Source organism: Rutilus rutilus (assembly GCF_951802725.1).
Source record: "Rutilus rutilus genome assembly, chromosome: 2".
NCBI classification, from domain to species: domain Eukaryota; kingdom Metazoa; phylum Chordata; class Actinopteri; order Cypriniformes; family Leuciscidae; genus Rutilus; species Rutilus rutilus.
Window position 1 is genome coordinate 42,625,617 of NC_140210.1, and position 13,501 is coordinate 42,639,117.

Below are 13,501 nucleotides of genomic sequence, written 5' to 3' on the forward strand. Positions count from 1 at the left end.
TCCAAGATCCCATTCGTTGCATTAAACACACAATGCAATGGGGTCAAGTGACATTATATCATCACTATTTTAGTACATACTTTTGCATTGTTCAGTTATGCAAAAACTAGTACAGAGTTTAAGTTTCTATTTCCCAACTCTGAACTTTCCAAAGGGGGGGGGGGCGTGTCTTGAAGGAATCATTTTAAAAAGCACTGCAGCACCCCTGAACTCACTGCAGATCAATAACCAGATCACTGCAAGAAACTTGGAGGATCAGTCTTCACCATATACAAGGTACAAGTTCACATATTTGTGTTGTCCATATTTTAAATGCTTGTGATGCATAAACCCCATGTGCTTCTCTTCCACTTGGTTTTAGGGAGATACTTTGAGAAGCAGAAACAACTCTAGAAAATAACCTTTATACATTGACTTTTCACATTTTCTGCTCTAGTTAAGATGGTATATGTGCAGTAGTTGACGACATGTTTTCACTGTCCTTTCATTAAAAAAAATATATACTACAATATTTTCAACAATGTCAATTTTAATGATGCGATTTAAAGAAAAAATGGAAATATATGTTGTACTGTACTGGAAATATGATGTTTGCCCTGCCGAAAAGAGAAATTTAATATAGTTATTTTGTATAATTGTATTATGTATTGTATTGAATTGTAAAGAAAACACTAAGTTGTATTATACATTTAGAGTCTACATGGAATATATGCTTTTTATATTTTATTCTTGCAGAATTCACTTGTTTTAAGGGTAAGTTACTCTAAAATGCAATGCAATTACATCAGAAGTAACTGCAATTAAATTATAGAAAAATTAAGAGTAATCCCTTACTTTACTTTGTCAAGGGAAAAGTAATTCAAGTACAGTAATGAATTTCTTAGTAACCCATTACACCCAACCTGAAATGAAAAACAAAACAAAAAGTTAAATTAAAAGTGGTGGAAAATAAAAATGGTTATCAATTACATATCAATTATATAATATATAGATTTTAACTTGAAGGGAAAATTATTCCAAGTCTATTAGTCTTAAAGGGATAGTTCACCCAAAAGTTCATGGGCCCCATTGACTTCCATAGTATGGAGAGAAAAAAATACAATGGGGTCCATCAAAAAAGAAACTCATACAGGTTTGTAACAATTCGAGGGTGAGTAAATGATGACATAATTTTCATTATTTGGGTGAACCATCCCTTTCAAACCTGATTTTTTTGTTTTGCTTTTTTTGTAAGCTTATGTTTTTCTATTAGTTTAAATCTTTGAATACTTCATCATTGCTCTTTCTCTCACACAGTCCTCCATCATGGTGAGAGATACACTGAATGAACTGTCCCAGCTGAAACAATCAGGCTTCGGTCAGCCGTGGCCGAGACATGGCCTGAATCTGCTGTACTGGTTTGCTCATGACTACATAGACTTCAGCTATGGTGAAATTGTCCTGAGGTTCAGGCCTCAGAATGGAGACTTTGGCTTCCACAAGTACCACAACAGAATTGATGAAGAGGATCCCATTGTGCCCATTCAGAATCTCCCATACTATGAGGTGGGCAACCTGAATTATCCAGGAGCAGACAAGCTCCCAAATTATGTCAGGGCAAATTACAGCCGCAATAATCCTATTTCTGACAATAACAAGGACCGGGTTATTGTGCGTCTGGACGCCTATGGCAGATTCAACAGGGTGTTTGTGACTGAACACAGCGACCCGAAACGATTTGACAGCAGCAAAACCTTCCGTGTGAGTCAGGGCCTCCTCCAGATCATCAAGAACAAGAGTCGAGATCAGTATCTCTCCGAGCTCTCCAATACTTCTGGAGAACAACAGGCCAGAGTTACAGCACAGTGCGATTATAACAGGCAGGATAACAACGACTCCTGGTGTACCATTCTTTAAATAGGCTAAAGAGTCATTAAACTATAGCTACTCTCATTTTATTCGGGATTATTATAAACACGTACATTTTTTATAATCTTTTACCTTGACCTGAATAAAATATTGATTGGTGATGTGCGGGAAATCGCGCCTTTATGAATCTTTCGAGTGAGTGAATCGAGTAAGTGAATCGGATCACACGCATCTGCCCAAGTCACGTGACTTCAGAAAAACGATGTTTCGTTACATGATCCTACTGTTTTGAAATGTAAGTGCACTCACTGCCAGTGTCAGTGGTGTAAGGTGGGGGTGGTATTCAATGTTTTAAACGTGTGATTGTAAGAGAATCTCTCATTTTTATAATTTAAGTTTATAAAAGTTGATCAGAATGCATTTTCATGACTCAAAGCAGCAGATGTCGTCGGCGTGCGGAGTTTCGAGAGCTCGAAGATTCAATTTGCGAAGCAATTGGTTCAGTTGAATCGAAGTTTCAGAAAGACTCACTTCTCTTCTGTCATGTTATGTCTCTTGTTAACACAAATTCTAATTAATTTCCTGTCATTTTTATTACATATGTGATTTCTCTGGCTTGGTTTGAAATAAAATGACTTTGGAAAATCCTACTTCGAATGTTTTTGTTTTTGGTAAAAGCATCTCTTTTGATAGCTGTGTAATATCAGATGCCCTTGAAAACAGATATGCAAAGAATGTGAGGGAAATTGGGGCTTGTTGACAGAATTTCCATGCTTTGAGTATTTCTGATGGAACAAACAATATGATTTTAGTGTTAAAAGGGACGCAACAAAAACAAAAGATTAAAATGCTAATAATATTAAACCAAATTAATTCCACTTAACTCACATTAGCCTGTCAGTTCTTCTGCTCATGCAAATATCTGGCATGGAGCAGCATCAGTATCTGTTTGCAGATCTTCTGAGCTCCACCCTCAAAAGGCAATGTTACACTCCCATCACTTCTGCAGGGCAGGGTGGATTCATTTAATGCACTCATATAGCTGATTATTATTGCTTTCCAGTTACAAAACCGGTTAGGAGCATCTATATAGCATCTTTAGACTCTGTGGAAGCTGCTACATGCAAGGCTGGATATACAACAATCTTTTTCAAATGCAGAATTATCAGAGACACGGTGAGAGTCCCTATTGAGAGACTTTTTTATTTATTAAAAAACATAAATTATGAATCAGAATCAAATTAGCTGTAATAGCACATCCGATCTGGACTTCTTTGTTTTTTACTTAAAATTTTACTCTACCTCAGATTAACTGTTCATCTCACTACAAGATTCATAGAGGTTCAGACTTTGTACTGATGCAGTGATCTTTTATATTTCTTATATTTATATTTCTACTTGTTTAATCATTTCTGCAGATGTGTTTCGGTCATAGTCTAGGACCAAACAAACTTAATTGTGCTGATTTTGAAAGAAAGTCTGCTGAATGGATTTTAAAAGGCAATGTTAGTTATGAGCTGATCTGAAAACCACATCAAATTATCCCAAATACTGAATAATTCTGCAGAGTTCACTAATGACGAAATGAGCTGATTTAAATGAAGTTCGCCTGCTTTTTGGTTTTGCATTTTTTCGGTGTGATATTAAAAATATCCTTCTTTGCGTTACAAGTGTGCCATTGTTAGAGTAAACCCAGTTGTGTTCTTTACATTTTATTTTCCAGCAGAATTAATATGATGAGGACCCTGTATAATTTGTCTGATCTGAGAGAGTCCAGGTTTGGTCAGCCAAACACACGGTCTGATCTGGGTTGGCTCATGAATGTGTTCAAATTGACTCCAATGGACATATAATTGGTTTCTGAAACCCTGCAAATGGAGCTTTTGGCAACCCTTCAAATGGCGCCCGCAGCCGAATCATCCATCCGTCCATTTCCCAAACCACTGGCCCAATGTGGTTACAGCGTAATATCATAGGCTCCAAGTGTAAATTGCTTTTAAATTGATTACTAAATTGTTTAATTAAGGTTTATGCTAGTTTCCATGACTAATCGTTTCATATTACTACTGGAGCTGCCAGTTTACTATGTTTCAATTAATTATTAAACAGCAAGGACAAACTATGCAAAAGCGGCAGCCCTTTCAGTGCTCTCAGTGTCCGAATTCACCCACTCGTTTTCATTCACTCCTTCAAGTGGACTATATTAGTGAAGTAATGTAGGGAATAGAGAATGAGTGGTGATTTTAAACACAGCCATCTGTATTGCAGCTTGTCTCCGTTTGGACAGCTTATTTGGAGGCTAAATGAATATAATATGTTTAAATATAATTATAAACATATGCTCATCATTCTATGGTGTTGAGCGTAGCATGTTTATCACTTAATTCTCTTAATGATTTATTACAATGATGTAGATAGATGAAATCTGAATATGAGTGAGACATAGCAATACAAAGTAGCGTTTGTGTGTTTCTGCATAAGTTTCGCCGCCTTCATTGTGATTGCAGAAAGTTTGCAATCTTAAGTTTCTGTTCATCAAAACAGCAACACACGTACAGCCTCTAGAGTACTTCCTGTTACTATGTTACTAGTTCAGTGACATCATGCAAATATGCACTGTTGCCATGTCATATAAATGAAGCAGTCAGTGCCAAAGGTCTAGTAAGGTGTATCACTTCAGGGTAAGGTGTATCAGTTTTTAATATATACTTTATATACAGTGTATATATATATTTGTATGTTTGTGTGTGTGTGTGTGTGTGTGTGTGTGTGTGTGTGTGTGTGTGTGTGTGTGTGTGTGCGTGTGTGTGTGTTATTGATTTTGAACTGTTTACTTTTACAGAAATGGTAGATAAGTGCACTACAGATTAACCCCTCATCTCACCGCAATCATTTCGAAGGATCAGTTTTTCTCAGTTCTTTGTAAGTAATCAGTATCTGTAAATGTGTTTAGCCAGTTCCCCTTGTCCTGGCATATGTGGTTTATTAGGAACACAAATGTGTATTATGACATAGGTATTACAACATAAGGTGGTTTATGAAGACACTTCCTATGGCTTAAAAAACATACTAAACAGTGTGTGTGTGTGTGTGTGTGTGTGTGTGTGTGTGTGTGTGTGTGTGTGTGTGTGTGTGTGTGTGTGTGTGTTTGTTTTTTTGTAAATTCAGAAAGCTTTATCTGATAGGGTTCAGTCAGGACCACAATCGTCAAATACGATTGTCAGTTAGCGTGCAGATTGGTGGTATGGTTCTGTTCTGAACCAACATTGAACCAACATTGCAGATATAATTAATTCAAGATTTAAAGTACAACATGATTCCATTCAAGGGGAATCAGAATGCCAAACTGACTGACGAGAGGAGGAGCTGGGGAGGGAGGAGGGTAATTCGCTCCAGAGAAACACGATAGCTGCTGATAATACTGAAGGAGCTTATATATGTATACAGTGATAGGCGTCATGTTCCTATAGGTAGACGTGGATCAGCTGAGAGTCAGCTGATGCGAGCTTGACTAACCTGACCTGCCAGAACTGATGCTACGCTTTATTTAGTGAAAGGCGATAGAATATACAGTTTGTACAGTATAAACGCCTACCATTACGCCTATGTAGAGTCCCCATAAACCACACATGAGGCTGCTGTTTGGTCTTGGTCAAAACAGACTTTGATGTGCTGCTTTTGAGAGAAAATCTGCTGAATAGATTCAAATTTGTTAAACAGAAACACTCTCATTGTTAGCATTCATCACCATTACCCCAAACATTTAATAAATGACCATGTGATCAACATGTGATTAATGATCAACATGATCAGCGATATCGTTTTTTTGAATAACAGGCGTTCCAATTCTGCAGACTTAACTAATTATGAAATTAACTGATTTAAATGAGGTCGAACTTATTTCTGTTGCTTCTTGGTTTTACATTTTGCAGTTGTCCCTGTATTTGTATATTTTACATTAAAAAACATCATATTATAACTTTTATTGCATTACAAGTGCACTGTTTTTTCCAGCAGGATTGTCAGGAACACGATGAGGACTCTGAATAATTTGTCTGATCTGAAAGAGTCCAAGTTCGGTCGGCCTCCTCCCAGACATGGTCTGATCTTGCTGTGGTGGTTTGCTCATGAATGTGTTCAGATTGACTTCAACAGTCGTATGGTTGCACTCTGCAACCCTACAAATGGCGCGTTTGGTTTCCACCGATTCTATAACAGGGAGAAACTTCTTCCTTACACTAACCTACCATACTATGAGGTGGGCAACCTGCACATCACTGACTCGCTGCCTGAATATGTCACTGTGAATTACACAGGATATTCAGACAACAGCAACAAAGATCGCGTCATTGTTTTATTTAACTTAAGGTGGAACCGATTTGAGAGCATTTATGTGACACAGCACTCAGATCTGGTGAATTTTGACCAGAATCACACTTACTGCATTAGCATTGAACTCATGAAGGACATTAAAGGTTTAAGCCGTGAGGAATTCCTCAGAGGACCCATCCGCAAAAATCCACCCAATCCTTCTCAGTATGTGTCCATAGACATACCTAGGGCATTTCCTCATGTCCCAGCAAGACTGTCACACACACCTCAGCCACACACACCTCAGCCACACACACCTCAGCCAGTGCAGAGTGAAACCTGTCTGAGTAAGAAATGCTGGTGTGTGCTGATTTGCGTCTTGATTTTACTGTTGCTCATTATTGCTGCTGTCATTTTATGGTTTAAATTTGGCGCTAAATAGTTTTCATCCACTTCTGTTTGTTATTCTTGCTCATTTTGAAGCTGGATGTTGCAGTTTGTTTCCTTTGGGACAATTGCTTATTGGAATGAAAGAAAATAAAAACGTTTATTAACGTTTACGTTAATAATTTTTTTATTTTATTATATAGAATAAAATACAATGTTGAGCATTGCATGTTTATCACTGCATTCTTTTTAATGGTTCATTGCACTGATGTAAATAAATATCCAAGATTTAGAAGGACCAAGAATCAGTATTAATATTGATATTAATTTAAATATTGGGTCGACACACTCCAATCAATGTCTTCGGTGTTTACGCCCTGATTTATAGTAATTTCGTTTCATAATTGTTGTGCTTACTCTTTGACATATACAAACAGAGAATGTATTAAAACTCCAAAAACCATTGACTTGTGTTTGAGTGATTTAGTTTTTTTGAATCGCTACAATCGATATGTTCCTTAAGATGAATCGCTACTTTTTCCAAATGAATCGATACTTTCCAAAAAAGAAGCGCTACTTTTTCCAAATGAATAGCTACTTTCCTAAAAGAAGCGCTACTTTTCCCAAAATGAAACAATACCTTTGTTACCAAATACCAAAAAGAATCGTTACTTTTCAAAAATGAGTAGCTACTTTTTTTTAAAGAATCGCTACTTTTCCTAAAATGAATAGATAATTTTTCCAAAAAGAATGGCTACTTTTTCAAAATGAATTGCTACTTTTCCAAAACGAATCGCTACTTTTTCTTTAGATGCTTTAGATTCTAGAGAGTATTTGATTGGACAGAAGATCTGATGAATCTGATGATCCAAAAACTTTAGCTAAAATGAATCGATACTTCTCCTAAAATGAATCGATACTTTCCCCAAAAATAATCACTACTTTTGCCAAAGTGAATGGCTACTCTTTTAAAAGTGAATCGATACTTTCCCAAAATGAATCGATACATCCCTGAAAAGAATTACTTTTCCTAAAATTAATCAATACTTTTTCCAAAAAGAATGGCTACTTTTTCAAAAAGAATCGCTACTTTTCCCAAAAACAATCGATACTTCCAAAAAAAATTGCTATTTTTCCCAAAACGAATCGCTACTTTTCCAAAACGAATCGCTACTTTTTCTAAAAGAAACGCTACTTTTTCAAAAATGAGTCGCTATTAATTTTTTAAAGAATCGCTACCTTTCCCAAAATGGATCGCTACTTTTCCAAAACAAATCGCTACTTTTTCCAAAATGAATCGCTACTTTTTCCAAAAAGAATTGCTACTTTTTCCAAAAAGAATTGCTACTTTTTCCAAAAAGAATTGCTACTTTTTCCAAAAAGAATGGCTACTTTTTCAAAAAGAATCGCTACTTTTCAAAAATGAATCACTACTTTTTAAAAAATGAGTCGCTACTTTTTTTTTTAAGAATCGCTACTTTTCCTTACATGAATCGATACTTTTTCCAAAAAGAATGGCTACTTTTTCAAAAAAAATTGCTACTTTTCCCAAAATGAATCGCTACTTTTCCAAAATGAATCGCTACTTTTTCTAAAATAAATCGCTACTTTTTCCAAAAAATATTGTTATTTTCCTAAAATGAATTGCTACTTTTTCAAAAAGAATCGCTACTTTTTCAAAAATGAGTCGCTATTAATTATGACCGCCGCTAGCGTAGCTAGCGAAAGCGGTCATATAGGGATTGTCAAAGTTTTTTTTTTTTTTTTTTTTTTTGTCAATCTACTGAATTTTCCGTCAACGATACCAGGGACACTGAAACACCGGGGAACATGAAATTTGGTGAGCATGTAGCCCCACTAGACTTTTACGGAAAAATTTATTTGGTCCCCGGGGGCCACTCCCCCCCCGCGCTGGGCCCCCCCAAACCCCAAAAATTCAGTTTTTCATAAATAACTACCTGAACCGTGGCACCGAGGATGAAGAAATTTGCAAAGTATGTTGGTCTTAAGGGCCCACATCAACCTAGCCCATAATCGATTGTCAAAGTTTTTTTGTTTTTTTTTCCCGTCAATCTACTGAATTTTCAGTCAACGATACCAGGGACACCGAAACACCGGGGAACATGAAATTTGGTGGGCATGTAGCCCCACTAGACTTTTACGGAAAAATTTCGTTTGGTCCCCGGGGGCCACTCCCCCCCCGCGCTGGGCCGCCCCAAACCCCAAAAATGCAGTTTTTCCTAAATAACTACTTGAACCGTGGAACCGAGGATGAAGACATTTTTATGGTATGTTGGTCTTAAGGGCCCACATCAACCTAGCCCATAATCACTCATTTGTGATTTGCGCCCCTCCCATAAAAAATGAAAATGCAATATTATTCTGCTTTAATCGCCCCTATCTTCAGTGGAGATGTTCAGAACTGCACCATATTTCATTGTATGATTAACTTGACATCCTCTGGGGGTATGCTAAGTTTCGTAGAATTTCATCCATGGGGGGGTATAAAATAAATTCATTTATGTGCACATTTAGTGACTGTACACTCATCGGCCTGTAGATGGTGCTGTTGAGCGAAGGGTTGCTGGTTTAGGATGATACTGTCACACACACACATGCAGGAATACAAACAAACGCAAGCATGCACACACACTGACATCCACACGCACAGACACACACCCATACACACACATACAAATCCACATGCACAGACACACACACACACAAACACACATGCGCACACACAAACACACACACATACACACACACACAGACAGACATGCACATACTACTACTTTTTTTAGGTATATACATAAACACGCAATACAGCCAAATTGCTCCACGTCATTTATTTTTGTGGAAAGCCAGTGCAGGCCTGAGCGGCGGTCATATTTTGTACCGCCATGCGGTACATCTAGTTTTTTAAAGAATCGCTACCTTTCCCAAAATGGATCGCTACTTTTCCAAAACAAATCGCTACTTTTTCCAAAATGAATCGCTACTTTTTCCAAAAAGAATTGCTACTTTTTCCAAAAAGAATGGCTACTTTTTCAAAAAGAATCGCTACTTTTCAAAAATGAATCACTACTTTTACAAAAATGAGTCGCTACTTTTTTTTAAAAGAATCGCTACTTTTCCTTACATGAATCGATACTTTTTGCAAAAAGAATGGCTACTTTTTCAAAAAGAATTGCTACTTTTTCAAAAATGAGTCGCTACTTTTTTTTAAAAGATCGCTACTTTTCCTAAAATGAATCGATCCTTTTTCAAAAAAGAATGGCTACTTTTTCAAAAAGAATCTCTACTTTCCCAAAAAGAATCGCTACTTTTTTAAAAATTAATCGATACTTTTTTCCAAAATGAATCGATACTTTTTTTCGACACTTTCCTAAAAAGAAGAGCTACTTTTTGACTGCAAGTCGTACTTGACAGCACCATGGAAACAAATCCGAGAACTGATGATACGCTGATGATACCGATGACTTGCCATTTCATTCTTAACCAACGTTCTTAACCAGTTGGAAAACGGAATATAACTCAAGCGTTTGAGCAACTGAACACACATCTCCAACCCATATTGCTCCGTGACGTGTCAACGGTCGATTTGGCCAGGTGATATTTATAGCATAGGGGGCGGGACGCTTTAGATTCTAGAGAGCATTTGATTGGACAGAAGATCTGATGAGAAGCTGAAGTTCACAGTGATGTCATAAAAATCTGTGATCCATTTTATCAGAAGTGAGAGACTTTAAGTTTTGAATGCTTATATCTCCTAAATGTGAATTTAGTCATTGTTTTGCAACACATAAGCTTATTCATAACCTAAAGGCTAACATATTCATACTAAAAGCTAAAAAAGTTACATTTTGATATCAGGGGGCCTTTAACTTGGGTCACTGCCGTTGTAACAGATCAATGGTAGGTAGCATCAGAACTTCTAGTTACATCTAGTATTTTTCCTGACTCCACTTCTCGCTTCACTACTCCAATTTACGGTGTCCCCCTCTTGAGCTTTCCTCAACTCTGCATTAGTCAGCTGTTCCATTTGACCTAGACCCAAAGCTGTGGGACAAGAGAAAGCATCTGGAATACTCAGAGGTAAAATACAACATGCCAGATTACAGAGTCATTTCGAGACGCCATCTAACGACTCTTGGTGTGCCATTCATTAAATAGCCTATAAAGAGCTGCTTGCCATTGATTTCCTCAACTGAATATTCGTGAATCGTGATTATTATATAAATATTGTTCATCTTCCTTTTACCTTGAACTGAGCAAAACATTAATTAATGATGGACATGTGAAATCGTTGCAAGAAGCGTGACAAATTGTTGCAAGAAGAAGGATTAACTTTGGAAAAGGCGTTAAAGATGCCACAAATCTTTGAGGCAGCACAGGCAGAGTCAAAGATGCTGTCGGAGCAGTCAAGCAATTTGAAAAACTGTCAAGTACACTTCACTAAGCAGCACAATCGCACGCAGCGAAGGCATGCAAAAGGACCGAGAGTAAACAGAGATGAATCGCGTGCAGACAAAGATCTGCAGATGCGGGTTGGCCACGCACCATTCCAATGAATGTGGAGCAAAGACAGCTAAATGCTTGTATTGTAAGAAAATCTGACACTTTGCAAGGATGTGTAGAAAAAAAGAAGCAGATCAGAAAATGAGAGACAGGCCAGGATTTAAAGAGAAACACATGAGAACTGTGCATGAGTTCGATTCACAACATTCGTGTTCTGTTTCATTTTATGATAACAAATGTTAAAGGTTGTATCAGTGATTTCAGGCCCCCAAAAAAAAAGATCACATTCATCTAATCTTTCCTAACAATCCGCTAGCTGCCCACCCCATAAGCAGGCTGTCAAAAAAACGTGTCTCTGTAGGCACCGACAGGGGGAGGGTGTTGTGAGGTTTTGAGCCAGCTTCTTCTTCAGCTCCGACTTCGCGTGCAGCCGTACACGAGCACAAAACCTCACAACACCCTCCCCCTGTCGGTGATTGGTTGGAACACTATTTGTTTTGGTTTTGAGTGGTTGGTGAAACCAATTGTTTTTGTGTGCAGATCTCAGAGCCTAGGCTGCTTACAGAGACGCGGTTTTTGACGGCATGCTTATGGGGCGGACAGCTAGCGGATCGTTAGGAAAGATTAGATGAATGTGATCTTTTTTTGGGGCCTGAAATCACTGATACAACCTTTAAGTTGTTTGTTGGTTGTGCTTCTTTTCTATTATATATGTGGTTCCTGGTTTAAAATACAAATTGCATTATACACTGAACTGTTGTTTCCTATTGTTTGTGTAAATTAATGTTTTCTTTTAGTAAATTCTTTTTAAATTGTAAAAATGCAGACAGGTTTGTGTGATGGGTAGATTTAGGGGTAGGGTTAGTGTAAGCGGAGAGAAGATAGTGAACCAGACGTGTGTGTGTGTGAGAGTGTTTAAATGATTTTTGAGGACACAAATGTGTTTAATGACATGATTATTACACTGCATTACAACATAAACGTGATTTATAAGGATTTCCTGGTAGCCTACTCATAATTAAAATGGGTTAATAAACATAAACAATGTTTTATTAAAAATGTAGAAGGTTTTCTGTGATGCACCATGTCTGTTATAACTGAAGGCTATACAACTCTTGTTAGAGTAACTTACAGTATATGCAAAATATCATGCAAATATCTGGCATGGAGCAACATCAGTTTCTGTTTGCAGATCTTTGCTCCACCCTCAAAAGGTATTACACTTCTATAACTTCTGCAGGGTAGGGTGGATTCATTTAAAGCGTTCATATAGCTGATTTTTATTACTTAGTTACAAAACAGGTTAGGAGTGTCTTCGACCTCACACAAGACACTGTGGAAGTTGATAAATGCAAGAAACTGCTGGATAAAACGATCTTTTTCAAATTACCAGAGACACGGTGAGAGCACTGAATTGTCACAGGTAGAAATGATTTATTTATTAAAATAATTCATGAATTAGAATCAAATAACCTGGAATGGCACAGCCAATCTGGATTTCATTGTTTTTTCCAGAAACCTCACTCAACTCACTGTAAGAGTCTTGAGGATCAGTCTTTCTATCGCTACAGAGATCTTTCTGCTTGTATTTCTGTGTAAGTGACCAATATTTATTCTGCTGACTTTGAAAGAAAATCTGCTGAATTATTTTAAACGTGTACATGAATGTAATCATGTGTGTGTACTATACTCTGATTGACAGCTGAAAACTATATATCAAATTATCCCAAATATTGAGTAAATAAACATGCAAAGGGTATCAGATCATATAATTTTATGAATAACAGTGATGTTTCACCAATAAGGAAATAAGATGATTCAACTGAAGTTTGGCTGTTTTTATGGCTTGTTATGGTCATTCTTGTTTGTTTGTTTGTTTGTTTGTTTGTTTGTTTGTTTGTTTTTTGATAATGTATAGGATTGTTACGGCCCTTAACTAACTTTAGCTCGTTTAAAATAGACAAAAGGTAAGGACCGATCAAAAATCACAGACGATTGATTGCTTTTCTGACGTCCAATCACGCCATACAGTTTTAATAGGAAAGTCAAACGAACAACAATTACACATAAGATAATCAACGACATCAAAGATTAACGAAAATAATAAAAGTACACAGGTAGGGCAGCTAAAGAAACCGAGAGCCCTGACTACACCTAATCACCTGGAGAGATCTTACCTAGCTCACGGAAAGAATAAAACAGGTGAGTCTTGCGTGCAACTGCTTACCTCGCTGATCTAACTAAATAACAAAACGTGAACTGAGAAAAGTAAATCCACAACCTGTTACTGAAACAGAAAAAAAAAAAAAAAAAAATGAAGTCAAAATATAATCAAATGGATTGCTCCAGTACGTAGAGGAGAGGCGGTGAGCGATCTCGCCACACTCTCAGAAAATAAAGTACATTGTAGCCTACCTTTCGGGGTACAATGGCT

At 37.1% G+C, this 13,501-nt stretch overlaps 1 protein-coding gene and 1 long non-coding RNA gene across 5 annotated transcripts; both read left to right on the top strand.

Moving 5' to 3' along the window:
• The first annotated feature begins 174 nt into the window (after positions 1-174).
• LOC311281012 (uncharacterized protein) lies at positions 175-2,498 on the top strand. Its single transcript, XM_084393634.1, has 2 exons — positions 175-276; positions 1,297-2,498. The coding sequence occupies exon 2, from the start codon at positions 1,306-1,308 to the stop codon at positions 1,894-1,896; it is 591 nt and encodes a 196-aa protein (XP_084249760.1). The 5' UTR covers positions 175-276; positions 1,297-1,305; the 3' UTR covers positions 1,897-2,498.
• A 229-nt stretch (positions 2,499-2,727) lies between these two features.
• On the top strand, positions 2,728-7,080 carry LOC311286874. Of its 4 annotated transcripts, none has more exons than XR_014626660.1 (4): positions 2,728-3,024; positions 3,572-3,833; positions 4,691-4,770; positions 5,863-7,080. It is a non-coding gene; the product is annotated as an uncharacterized lncRNA (long non-coding RNA). The 4 variants fall into 4 exon arrangements; XR_014626661.1 differs by having other exon boundaries at positions 2,731-3,024; positions 3,575-3,833; XR_014626662.1 differs by lacking the exon at positions 2,728-3,024 and having other exon boundaries at positions 3,031-3,833; positions 5,863-7,073.
• Positions 7,081-13,501: the final 6,421 nt, after the last annotated feature.

What these genes read in the sequence shown, in the direction of transcription:
- LOC311281012 (XM_084393634.1), top strand. Translation starts at nt 1,306, where the DNA reads ATGGTGAGAGATACACTGAATGAACTGTCCCAGCTGAAACAATCAGGC.